Below are 14,054 nucleotides of genomic sequence, written 5' to 3'. Positions count from 1 at the left end.
AGCAGATAATATCACTCCATCCTTAAGGATACCTGTAGGTTCAGAATTACCAGGGGAATCAGGCTCAAAACTCCTAGAAAGGGCATCCGCCTTCACATTTTTAGAACCCGGTAGGTAAGAAACCACAAAATTAAACCGAGAGAAAAATAACGACCAGCGCGCCTGTCTAGGATTCAGGCGCCTGGCAGACTCAAGATAAATCAAATTCTTGTGGTCGGTCAATACCACCACCTGATGTCTAGCCCCCTCAAGCCAATGACGCCACTCCTCAAAAGCCCACTTCATAGCCAAGAGCTCCCGATTACCAATATCATAATTTCGCTCAGCGGGCGAAAATTTACGAGAAAAGATCGCGCAAGGTCTCATCACGGAGCAGTCGGAACTTTTCTGCGACAAAACCGCCCCAGCTCCGATTTCCGAAGCGTCGACCTCAACCTGAAAAGGAAGAGTAACATCAGGCTGACGCAATACAGGGGCGGAAGAAAAGCGGCGCTTAAGCTCCCGAAAGGCCTCCACAGCAGCAGGGGACCAATCAGCAACATCAGCACCCTTCTTAGTCAAATCAGTCAACGGTTTAGCAACATCAGAAAAACCAGTTATAAATCGACGATAAAAATTAGCAAAGCCCAAAAACTTCTGAAGGCTCTTAAGAGAAGAGGGTTGCGTCCAATCACAAATAGCCTGAACCTTGACAGGGTCCATCTCAATGGAAGAGGGGGAAAAAATGTACCCCAAAAACGAAATCCTTTGAACCCCAAAAACGCACTTAGAACCCTTTACACACAAGGAATTAGAGCGCAAAACCTGAAAAACCCTCCTGACCTGTTGGACATGAGAGTCCCAGTCGTCCGAAAAAAATCAAAATATCATCCAGATACACAATCATAAATTTATCCAAATATTCACGGAAAATGTCATGCATAAAAGACTGAAAGACTGAAGGGGCATTTGAAAGACCAAAAGGCATTACTAAATACTCAAAATGGCCCTCAGGCGTATTAAATGCGGTTTTCCACTCATCCCCCTGCTTAATTCGCACTAAATTATACGCCCCACGAAGATCAATCTTAGAGAACCACTTGGCCCCCTTTATTCGAGCAAACAAATCAGTAAGCAGTGGCAAAGGATACTGATATTTAACCGTGATTTTATTCAAAAGCCGATAATCAATACACGGCCTCAAAGAGCCATCTTTTTTAGATACAAAGAAAAAACCAGCTCCTAAGGGAGATGACGAAGGACGAATATGTCCCTTTTCCAAGGACTCCTTAATATATTCCCGCATAGCAGCATGTTCAGGCACAGACAGATTAAATAAACGACCCTTTGGAAACTTACTGCCCGGAATCAGATCTATTGTACAATCGCAATCTCTGTGCGGAGGTAGTGAACCAAGTTTAGGCTCCTCAAAAACGTCACGATAATCAGATACAAATTCCGGAATCTCAGAGGGAATAGATGACGAAATGGAAACCAAAGGTACGTCCCCATGAGTCCCCTGACATCCCCAGCTTAACACAGACATTGCTTTCCAGTCGAGGACTGGGTTATGAGATTGCAGCCATGGCAATCCAAGCACCAACACATCATGTAGATTATACAACACAAGGAAGCGAATAATCTCCTGGTGATCCGGATTAATACGCATAGTTACTTGTGTCCAGTATTGTGGTTTATTACTAGCCAATGGCGTGGAGTCAATACCCTTCAGAGGTATAGGAACTTCCAGAGGCTCTAAATTAAACCCACAGCGTTTGGCAAAGGACCAATCCATAAGACTCAAAGCGGCGCCAGAGTCGACATAGGCGTCCGCGGTAATAGACGATAAAGAGCAAATCAGGGTCACAGATAGAATAAACTTGGACTGTAAAGTACCAATTGAAACAGACTTATCAACCTTCTTAGTACGTTTAGAGGATGCTGATATAACATGAGTTGAATCGCCACAATAGAAGCATAACCCATTTTTTCGCCTAAAATTCTGTCGTTCGCTTCTGGACAGAATTCTATCACATTGCATAATCTCTGGCGCCTTCTCAGTAGACACCGCCAAATGGTGCACAGGTTTGCGCTCCCGCAAACGCCGATCAATCTGAATAGCCATTGTCATGGACTCATTCAGACCTGCAGGCACAGGGAACCCCACCATAACATTTTTAATGGCATCAGAGAGACCCTCTCTGAAATTCGCCGCCAGGGCGCACTCATTCCACTGAGTAAGCACAGACCACTTACGAAATTTTTGGCAGTATATTTCAGCCTCATCTTGCCCCTGAGACAGGGCCATCAAGGCTTTTTCAGCCTGAATCTCTAAATGAGGTTCCTCATAAAGCAACCCTAAAGCCAGGAAAAACGCATCCACATTGAGCAACGCAGGATCCCCTGGTGCCAAAGCAAATGCCCAATCCTGAGGGTCGCCCCGGAGCAAGGAAATTACAATCCTGACCTGCTGTGCAGGATCTCCAGCGGAGCGAGATCTCAGAGACAAAAACAATTTACAATTATGTTTGAAATTCTGGAAGCGAGATCTATCCCCGGAGAAAAATTCAGGCAAAGGTACTCTAGGTTCAGATATAGGAGCATGAATCCTGTAAACAAAATCCTGTAAACTTTGAACCTTCATAGCGAGATTATTCAAACCTGTAGCTAAACTCTGAGAATCCATTTTCATCAGGTGAAATCAGAACCATTCAAGGATTAGAAGGAGAGAGAGATGAAGGCTGCAGTAAGCAGAGATGCTAGTGAATCAACTAATGAGCAAACTCAGGAAAAAAAAAAAAAAAAAAAAATTCTCTGCAGACTTCTTTTCTCTCCTTTCTTCTGCCAATTATTTTAACCCTTGGCCGGCCAAACTGTCATGGTTCTCAATGGCAAGAGACCGTAGTAAAGCATACAAAAGGACTAGCTCTTGGAAGATGGGAACTCGAGCTGACTGTGAGCTAAACCTACCGCACAACTAACAGTGGCCGGGTAGCGTGCCTACGTTTTATCCCTAGACGCCCAGCGCCAGCCGGAGAACTGACTGACCCTAGCAGAGGAAAATACAGACCTGGCTTACCTCTAGAGAAATTTTCCCCAAAAGGCAGACAGTAGCCCCCACATATAATGTCGGTGATTTTAGAGGAAATTGACATACGAAGTATGAAGATAGGTTTAGCAAATTGAGGTCCGCTTACTAGATAGTAGGAAGACAGAAAAGGGAACTACACAGTCAGCTGAAAACCCTTTCAAAACACCATCCTGAAATTACTTTAAGACTCTAATATCAACTCATGACACCAGAGTGGCAATTTCAGCTCACAAGAGCTTCCAGCCTCAGAAATATTCAAACACAGAGAACTGGAACAAAAATGCAAAACAAACTTAGGACTACAAGTCCAACTTAGCTGATAGTAGTCTAGGAGCAGGAACATGCAACAGAAAGGCTTCTGGTAACATTGATGGCCAGCATAGAAATGACTGAGGAGCAAGGCTAAATAGACAACTCCCACATCCTGATGGAAACAGGTGAACAGAGGCGATGAAGCACACAAGTTCAGTACCACCAGTGACCACCGGGGGAGCCCAGAAACCAAATTCACAACAGCCCCGGCAGCCATTTTTGGGGGGCCCACCACATAATGAACAGTGCGGGGGCTCTGGCCTTTCACAAAATGTTGGTGGAGCCTCCGCATCACTGAACACCCGCAGCGTCACTCTTGCCTCCTCCAGCTTCGACCCTGGGACCCTGCTCCACTGTGGCCTGCACCATCGAACACCTGCAACGTCACACATCCGAACACCCCTTTCTCCCAGTCTAAGGTACGCAGCATCGCCTCACTCCTGCCTCCGCCAGAAGGGACCCTGCTTCACTGCAGCCACCACCCCCGGTAAGCAATAAGATGCCTGGATTGTAAGAAGTGCCACCATTTTATTAAAAAAAAAAGTTGTTTTTCCTATTTTTCTCCTCAAAATTTGGGGTGCGTCTTATAATCCAGTGCGTCTTATAAACCTCAAAATATGGTATAAACAGTTACAGAAATTGCACTACAAAGTTTGGTCCTCATTCAGTGACAACTCTTGCTTGCTTGTCTCTTGTACTCCTGCATTGGATAATCTCTTACAATTGTCCAACAATAATCTGCAAGAATTGATGGATTACATTTTCTAGGTGAAATCTATCACTGAAATCGTCAATTACTGCTCTGCAGTTTGGTGGAAAAATGACTAGATGCGAATGCAAGAAATTAATGTTTAAGGATGTTTTACAGCCAAGACCCTTATATATTTTGAGATTTGACACCATCTCTCTAGCAATACGCTCTTGAATTTCCCCCCCAAAATTAGTTACCACAAATGTTACCCATGCAGGCTTTTCCTTGCCCTGCAACAAATGGAGATACTTCTCATCTTGAAGAAGCTTACAAATCTGAGGTCTAATAAAGACTCCTTCCTTTATCTTTGTTTCATTCATCCTTGGAAATGTACCAATGGGATAGTTGAATGGGCTGATATAATCTTTTTGGACAGGAGTCCAGCACGTATCATCTGCAGAGGGCATATTCTCCTTGTGTCTTGACTTTCCTGTACATTTCTTTCCCTGGCAGGACAGGAAAAATAAGAGGAAGACTGCACCACTGAGTGAACATTCATGAAGACCACTTACCAGTGTTGCAGTAAGTAGGTACCGGATTACGAGGGGGCATATCTCAGCCGACGTTGCTGACTCGTCCACTCTGGAAGAACTCCTGTGGCTGGACCGACCACTCGCCTGGTCACTACCCGTGTGGTCATGTGTCTTTCACCCAGCAGTACGGTGCTTCTGAACAGTATCTCCGAGCTGCTGTGCAGGGTTCTCCTGCTCCTGCTGCTCACTTACTTCCATTGTGACCAATGGGCTCAGAAGAACTGGTGCATGTGCAGTCTCTATCTTTATGCACGCCTCCCCCTGGATATCCGGGTCAGCAGGTCCTGGCCTGGGCGTCTCTTCCTCCCCTAAAACGGTCACGCTCCAAGCGTCACATGCCGTCCCGTTCTTCACAGGTTACAGGGACGCCGGCTGCCACCCCAGACCCCGATGCCCCTGACCCCAGCCGCAGTCCCAAGGCCCCACTGCATGTGTGCGTGCGACCGCGGCGCCATTATCGGCCGAGCCGGTCGGCACCTGCGACACATCCCCAGGCCCCATACCATCTCGATGGCAACCTCAGCCAAGGACGCCAGCTGCGTCAGAGGACGCATCACCAGTCGAGCCACCGGCCCGCCCTCAGACCACCCCAGACGCAGCTGGAACCTGGAACACCCAGAGCCCCAGCAGCACACCGGGCAGCGCACGCCAGGAACTGCAGAGATCCAAAGGGACATACTTACCTCTGGCCCTCCGAAGACGGTAATCTTCCAGACACCGCTCCATCTGCCCGCTCACTCTCGTGCGGTCCACCCTGGACACACCGTGGCACTTCCAGGAACCCCACACCGGCCGAGGCAGGGAACCCCCGCTATCTGAATCAACCGGCTAGGCTTGGGATCCGTCAAATCCTCACAGGTATCTGTAGGAACAGGGTCCCCGTCAGGGACAGGAAACCAACTGATGCGTGGGAGAGGTGCCGCCCTTTTGTATCTGTAGGTTTCCTGTCCCTGAAGGGCGGATCCCCTCTCTCGTAGTGCTGTCATGGGGGACCAAATAAAAATAACTCAATGTTTTAATAACTTCGAAATAAAAACACATATTGTCGGGAATTGTACACGGTTATGGTAGATTTATGCATTTTGACATTAGTCTTACTCATGATCCATGATCATGAGTAAGACTAATGTCAAAATCTGTTGATCTGCCACAACCATGTACAGTGCCTGACAATATGTGTTTTTCATTGTTTTTATAACCTCAAAATAAAAGTTATTTTTTAGCCACCCCAGCCCATCGCTGGATCCTGTTCCTCTTTTTTTTCTTCTGATAGTAAACTTAGTGGTGTATAACAATTCAAAACCTTGTGAGGGTTTGTGTCATTATAAAATGGAGTTGCTAGGAAGGCTTGGCTAATGATGACACGGGTACCCTTTAGTAGGCCCTAGAACTTTAATTTTAGAAAAGTAAAAAGTTCTCTCTACAATATCTAGTTAATTGGAAAGGTTCTGGACTAAAATGAAAGGTTACAGTATTGAAACCTCCTTTATTCTCCTCATGATAGACATTTGAGTGCAATGACATGTTTTTTGGATTCAGTAATTCTCCAGCCGTATTCCAAGAGTTTGTCAATGATATTGCTTGAAACCTCTTATATGTCAGTGTTATCCAAGTATGATGACAGTATTTCGAGGTGTTTCTGCTGATTTCAATTCCCATTCAGAGCATGTTTCTATGGTCTCCGTGGCTTTCTTAGAACGTTTGCACATAGTTTCTCACAGATGTGCACAGTTTCTATCAAGGTGCTATGTTTATAATTACATGTGGATAATTACAGGTCAACTTAGCTTTATTTTTGGCTTCTCAGCTGCAGTTCAAAGGCCTAGTTGAATGAATCAGTTTTGGCCTAGAAACAAGGCCTGACGCTACTCGGCATATCAAGTATGTCAATGCGGTGTGCTACAACCTGCACATTCCAACATCTCTTCAGAGTCTCAAAAATGTCATGTGTTTCATTTTAAGCCACTAATTCTAAATCTTTTCCATTGCAGTCGCTCTGTTCTCTCAGAATCTTCTGATGCGAAATTCAAGGTCAAAAATATTCTGACCTTGAGTTAAACTACCATGTTTCCCCAAAAGTAAGACAGGGTCTTATATTTTTTTTGCTCCAAAGGATCAGTTAGGGCTTATTTTCAGGGGACAACTTTTTTCCCACATAATCAACAACAAACATTTATTCTTGAAGAAAAAAACAACAACATTTATTCAAATGTAATCATGTAATCACATTCTGGAACATCACAACTCTCCAAACCCTGAATTTCATTGTGAATTTCTTGTGACTTGATTGCCTTTAGAATGGTAAATGAGCACCTGTTGTCTATGTAGCCTGCTTGTAGCACATTGGCAACACAACTATCAGTGATTTTCTCCCATGAATTCTTCACCCAATTCATCTGACTAAAAGAAATTCTGAAGAATCACATATTTATACACAACACAGCACAGAGTTGTCATTATGGGAGAGTGAAAAACAGTTGTGTCCATAAATATTGTAAAGTTCCTAGATAAGGAGTGAATGTTTTGTTGTCCTCTGATTGGGGTCTGGTACTGTTATGATGCCCCATAAGGTCTGAGTGCAAATTCCTTAATTGATGTAAAAACACATAAATCCATGGGACACATTCATTCCTGCACCAAGTGTGTCAAAGGTTGTCATAAATTTATACTCCGAGATTCTCCTGTCTCTCTGAGATTTGAAGTTACCTTTCAATACAAGTAATGTCAGGTCCATGGTGGCAAATAGCTAACAGGGTCGCAAGAAGCATGTTGGGCAAAAAAGGCACAAAATAACTGTCCATGAATTGATGAAAATCAAGCGCGAAGCTGCGAAGATGGCATTTGCCACCAGTTTTGCCATATTTCAGAGCTGCAACGAGCAGGTATCTGGATGGGTAGAGGGTGTTTTTAAACCACTGGTAAAGGATAAACCCAGCTTCATTCACGACACAACTGACCTACTGAATAAACTATCAGCAATAGGTCCTCTACCAGAAGGAACCATCCTGGCCACCATGGATGTGGAATCTTTGTACTCTAATATACCACACCAGGATGGATTAAATGCCTGCAAATTCTTCATGGAAAACACACGGACTGATGCAGACTCTGTGGTGAAACTTATAAAATTCATCCTCACCCACAATTACTTTGAATTTGACAACATGATATATCTACAGGAGACTGGCACAGCAATAGGAAGTAAAATGGCTCCACAGTATGCAAATCTTTTCATGGCCAAGCTTGAAAGTAACATTTTGTCCTTATGTCCCATCAGGCCTCTGGCCAACTACCGCTACATTGATGATATTTTAATCATCTGGACAGCTACAGCTAGAGACGTTCCATGAACAGTTTAATCAATCTCATCCTACCATCAACTTGACACCCAACTACTCCTGTACTGAAATTAACTTTTTGGACACCATCATTAAGCTGCAGAACAATTAAATAGAAACATCCCTGTATCAGAAGCCAATCGACCATCCAACATACCTTAAATGGGACAGTTTCCATCCAAAACACATAAAAAACTCTATTGTCTACAGCCAAGCCATCAGATACAATCGTATATGTTCCAACCCCATGGATAGAGATGAACACCTTGGTCGCCTCAGAAAGGCCTTTTTGAATCAGGGCTACCATCCAAGAACAATTGAAAACCAGATCACAAGAGCCATCAGAATATCAAGGAATCACCTGCTACATTACAAAGCTAAAGAAGAAAATAACCGGGTACCTCTAGTAGTTACCTACAATCCAAATCTGGAGGTGCTAAGGGGAGCTGCACGGAAATTACAACCTTTACTACAAAAAGATGCCCGATTACAATCCATTTTTCCAGGCCCCCCACTACTGTGTTTTAGGCAGCCCCCAAATCTAAGAAGTATCATTGTCAGGAGCTCGCTGTCCTCTCCAACAGCTGCAGGAACCTTTCCTTGCAACCAGAAAAAATGTAAAACCTGTCCATTTATAATGACCACGGACAAGATAAAGATCCCCAATTCACATTATGATTACAAGATACCAGGTACTTTCAGCTGCGTCACTTCTAAAGTGGCGTACCTAATTATATGTACTAAATGTCCAACTGGGGGTCTGTATGTTGGGGAGACAGGGCAGAACTGAGAACAAGGATAAATTCTCACTGCCACACAATAAAAGAAAAATTAATGGATCTACCGGTGGCCAAACATTTCTGTATGCCTGATCATAGCACCATGGACCTGAAATTACTTGTATTGAAAGGTAACTTCAAATCTCAGAGAGACAGGAGAATCTCGGAGTATACATTTATGACAACCTTTGACACACTTGATGCAGGAATGAATGTGTCCAATGGATTTATGTCTTTTTACATCAATTAAGGAATTTGCACTCGGACCTTATGGGGCATCATAACAGTACCAGACCCCAATCAGAGGACAACAAAACATTCCCTCCTTATCTAGGAACCTTCCAATATTTATGGACACGACTGTTTATCACTCTCCCATAATGACAGCTCTGTGCGGTGTTGTGTATAAATATGTGATTCTTCAGAATTTCTTTTAGTCTATGCCTTGTGGTGATACGCTACCTGAGTGTGTTGGGGGACACTCGCTTAGCATGGGATTTAAGCACTCAGGCACGATTTCTCCACTTTAAACAGTCTATTCTGGTTTATTAAACGTCATAAACCATAACACAAACAGTTCATTATATATGGCTTTACAAATCCTTCAGTGGTCACACTGGTATCCCTCCAGTCACCGGGTGACTGCACAGTTCAGCAATAGTTCTTTTTCCCCATACCAGGGGTTACCTCTTAGGAACTCCTGCTCCACAGGTAGACTCCACGTCAGTCCAAGGTCCACAACAGAACCGTCCAGGTCGATGGTCTCACAGTGCTTCCAGGACAACCCCAATCCCGAGAGCCTCCAACACTGACCATCCAGGTCGACGGTCTCACAGTGCTTCCAGGACAACTCCAATCCCAAGAGCCTCCAACACTGATTGTCCAGGTCGACGGTCTAACAGTGCTTCCAGGACGACTCCAATCCCAAGAGTCTCCAACACTGACCGTCCAGGACCTTGCACAGGAACACACGGCTCCATACACAGGAACCTCCCAGGCACCTGTGACCCACACCCTGGTCACATTATCTACCTGTAACCACTCCCCTGGGTGGGAGTGTGGGTGTGTGGCTAGTTTGACCCTCCCATCTCTCATAACTAGCCCTGCCAATCTCCCATTAGCATTACACAACTACTTGTGGGACTACAGGTCCCAGCACACCAACTTAACTGCAGATTGACAGCGCAGAGTGACCTCCTCTGCGACACACATACCGGCCATTTATAACCCTGCCAGACTTTCTCTCATCACTATTATGCCTCCAAGCGCATCCTGAAGCACACACACAGGGCCTCCTGGCTGTAACATTGGTCACTGCAACACAGCCTGATGAAGAGACCTGAGTAGTCTCGAAAGCTTGCAATTTGTTACCATCTTTTCAGTTAGCCATTAAAAGGTATCAACCACTGAGGACTCTCAATTCTAAATATTTTTTTATCAACTGGCTAACACGGTACAAAGATATATATCTTTCCTCACAAACACTTTGGCCACCTCACAAAAAAAGCGGTAGTATTAAGTTAATCCAATGCCTTATAACTGCTTCTCTGCATCATGTGTTTTTGGTTTCAAGATTATAAATACTTGAAACATGTTCTATCTTCCACTTCTTCCCGTAAGTAATGATTAGAGATGGGACTTTAGTTCCATCCAGATGAATTGACAAAATACAGGTAACAAGTGCACTTTCACACTTTCATGACCAGTGGAGGAAAAGTAGAGTGAGGAGGCACCCTGCTGATCAATTGTCGTTCGTGATCCTTTGCCCATAAACACTGGAGTTGCATCCATAGAAAACATGTTGGAATGTTGGTACTTTGAAAAGTCAATGCCATCAAAGATCTTGAATGCAAATCCACGTTTAATAAGCATCTTCCAGCTTAAACAGAGTTGTAGATCTTCCTAGAGACAGTTCACCTCACTGAAGGAAGCCATCAAGCCAGTGATGTGTTATTTTGAAATCTTCTGGGGATATTTCTAATTGTGGTGCCATTGCAAAAGCAAATTCTTGAATATCATACCTGCGTATAACCAAAGCCTTTGCTCTCCTGTCAGCAACCCATTCACAAATCATGTCTTCAAGCTCAGGAAATAATGGATGCCGACATGATCTACACTCACACTTTTTAGCATTTCCCTTGCACACCTATTGACTGAGGTTATCATACTTTGCTCCCCATTTTCGTACCATTCATATATTATGCTTTGCAGAAAACATTAAGATTTTCGCCCTGGGAGTCCTCCAAAATTCATTTCTCGTACTAAATGGAATAGCTCTTTCTTTTTGAACTGATGTTGTCTATGGGTCAAAATGTACAGAATATTTCTTGTTCCTCTGCTTTACGGTACATTGAGTACTGTACTGCATTAAATGGTGGATGACTATTCAACAAGAAAAGCATGCACCACCAAAAGAATCACAATCCCTAGACCCCCTTAGGCCCATATCAATTAGTTGGCAAGTGGCAATGATGCATGGGTTCTCGTCCACAGATCTGCATCACTCCAGTCAAAGACGTATCACTGTCAGGTCCCACCTGCACTGCAGATACGTTCTACTGCAGCCAAGTGTAGTGGTTGGCTCCCCCTGATGTCTAGAAGCAACCAGAATTCTCAGGCTACGGAGTGGAGTGATGCCTGCGGAACTATGCAATCTGTGTATGAGAGCCTGGCACTGGTCAACTCTTATTATTGTGTGATCTTGTGAGTGCAATTCTTTTCTTGGAGTCTGCTTTGTTTTGGGGGTGTTTTAAAGTCAGAACAGAAACATTGGGGACCCCTAAGAGAGTGCCTAGTTTGCTTCTTAACATGCCTAGACTCTTGTCACTTCTCTGCATTTAGAAGTTACTACTCACCTGTGCTGTTATCTGTAGGAATCTCCTCTTTACACCGCTCATCACCCCTCACATATGTCTCTGTAGTATTAATATGGGGCAGATTTTTACCCTGAAACAAATATTGTAAAAATCACAAACAGATGGAGAAGTCACATCTATGATCAGCTCTAATCCTACCATCTCCTCCGTTCCCATTACACAAGTATAAAACATATAATACTGGTGGATAAAACAAGACTAAAAAAAAGACCTTCAAAGCCTTCTACACATCATAGGAGAGATCTCATGACACCTTCTCTCCATCTACCTGGTGATCCTGAGGAACATTGGGGTGTTCTTGTCTACAGTCCTTTGGAAGAAGAGGACGGTGACATCTCTCTGGTGTAGTCCTCTTACTGGATAGAACTGGAGGAAACACATATAGGGAGGGACCAAATTCATTATTTACATACAGATAATTATAGGCCGTGTGTATTTAGTCCTATTACCTGGTGATGTGAGGGGCTGAGGAACCTCCATCATGACGTCCTTGTACAGATCTTTGTGTTCTTCTAAATACTCCCACTCTTCCATGGAGAAATAGACGGTGACATCCTGACACCTTATAGGAACCTGACACATACAATGATACCGTCATCCCCCGATCCCTCCATAGCATTACTGCATATTGTCCCAGCAGTGTCACCTCTCCAGTCAGCAGCTCAATCATCTTGTAGGTGAGTTTTAGGATCTTCTGGTCATTGATGTCCTCATGTATCAGGGTGTGAGGTGGAGACCCCATGATTGGGCTCAGGGGTCTTCCCCATCCCTCAGACACAGGGGCCTGACAGCGCTCACTAGAAGTCTTCTTCACTACTGTGTAATCCTGGTTATGGAGAGACACATTAATAAACCTCACTACAGACATTCCCAGAGTCCTCACCTCTCCAGTTCTGTCCATCTGTTATTCCCATAGATAAGAATGATGTAATGTGACGTCATCAGAATCTCTCACCTCTCCAGTAAGCCGGAAGAGGATCTCTAGGGTGAGATGTAATATCTTTGTCGCCATCTCCACTGAGAGGATCCAATATTGTAGAGACTTGCAAGGGAAATCAAAAAGTAGTATTAATAGAATTATTAGAGAAATAAAGGGAAACAAGAAGAGATTGATATTACTTTCGCTCTTGTTAAGGACTGGAACTGCTTTTGCCACTAATAGTTTCTATTGATTACATGTTTGAGCAGGAAAAATAGAAACTGGTGGAGAACTCAAGCATCATTGGATATGAAATGGCAGTGAATCGTTAATGTAAGTTTCACTATATCTATTATATTACACCATCCGAGATTTTTCCTGCATATTTATCTACAGGTAAAAACTATATATTTTAGGCCGCACACAGTAACAAGAAGTTTCTTGCGCACAGTCGGCAGCTGAATATGTTGTTCATAGATTCCTTTTCCAATTTGCTCATTAATGTCTCCCATTACATTCAATGAATTTGGCATTACTAACACTACAAGTTCTAGGTTCACAAATATGTAGTACTTGATGAGGACAATTAATTCAGTTTATACTAATAATAAAAAGAGTCACAAATTTGATATAGTTGCGTTTACAATGAGAGGTACTGTAAAAACTTAATGTTACTTACTTGTGTGATAGCCAAAAAATGGAGAGTTGTAGAAGCAAGCCCAAGTTGTGATAGTCTATAGTTAGTACCAGTTAGTCTAATGCAGGCTCTTCTGCAAAATACTGGACACTCCAAGATTGAGCTAAGTGCGGTTTAAAGCGAACCTGTCAGCAGGATTTTGCTCAGTAAACTACAGGCAGTGTCAGGTTGGCCCCATTATACTTATTAAAATGATACCTTGGTTGATGAAACGCGTCTTGTGGTTGGTGTTTAATCTGTATTTGCAGTTTTCAGTTATTGAGATTTTCGTGGTCCTGTGGGCTGGGCTTCATGTGGTGATCTGCTTACATATTCATCTGTATGGCTTATGACAGGTCACTGATCCCTCACTGACCTGCCCCCTACTTTACATACTGCATAGGATATTGTGTGGGAAAAAAAATGAACATTCATCACGCAGGCGACAGCACCTGCGCTGTAGTATGATACAATCACTGGTATGTATATATAGTATTGTGGAGAGAAAAAAAAATCTTCATCAAACTGGCGCCATGTTCCGATAGACACTACTGCGAAGGCGCTGCCGCCATTTTGCTACAGGAAAAAAATTGGCTCCATCAAGATGGCGGCGCCTGCCCAGTATCATCTATTGGAACGCAATAGATGCTACTGCGCCACTGCCATTTTGCTAGAGGAAAACAATTGTTGGCACTACTGCGAAGGCACCATTTTGATGGAGCCAATTTTTATTTTCTCTAGCAAAATGGTGCCAGCGAACATGATAGATGCTATTGTACAGACACGGCTGCCAGCGCCAT

General features: G+C 43.7%; 2 protein-coding genes across 4 annotated transcripts in view; both read right to left on the bottom strand.

The window, feature by feature from the left end:
• Window positions 1-5,220, bottom strand: part of LOC143767041 (uncharacterized) — a 38,237-nt gene extending 33,017 nt beyond the window's left edge. The window contains exons 1-2 of the mRNA XM_077255062.1: window positions 5,170-5,220; window positions 4,343-4,579 (exon numbers count right to left, since the gene is read on the bottom strand). Coding sequence (XP_077111177.1) covers window positions 4,343-4,579; window positions 5,170-5,220 — 288 coding nt within the window. The remainder of the gene's footprint in view (window positions 1-4,342; window positions 4,580-5,169) is intronic.
• The window catches only part of LOC143767341 (uncharacterized), an 855,449-nt gene that overhangs the window by 142,093 nt on the left and 699,302 nt on the right, over window positions 1-14,054 (bottom strand). The window lies entirely within an intron of this gene.

The sequence above is a fragment of the Ranitomeya variabilis genome, chromosome 4 (genome assembly GCF_051348905.1).
Source record: "Ranitomeya variabilis isolate aRanVar5 chromosome 4, aRanVar5.hap1, whole genome shotgun sequence".
Classification (NCBI taxonomy): Eukaryota; Metazoa; Chordata; class Amphibia; order Anura; family Dendrobatidae; genus Ranitomeya; species Ranitomeya variabilis.
Note: the sequence above shows the minus strand (reverse complement) of the source record. Positions and strands in the feature narration are given on the sequence as shown.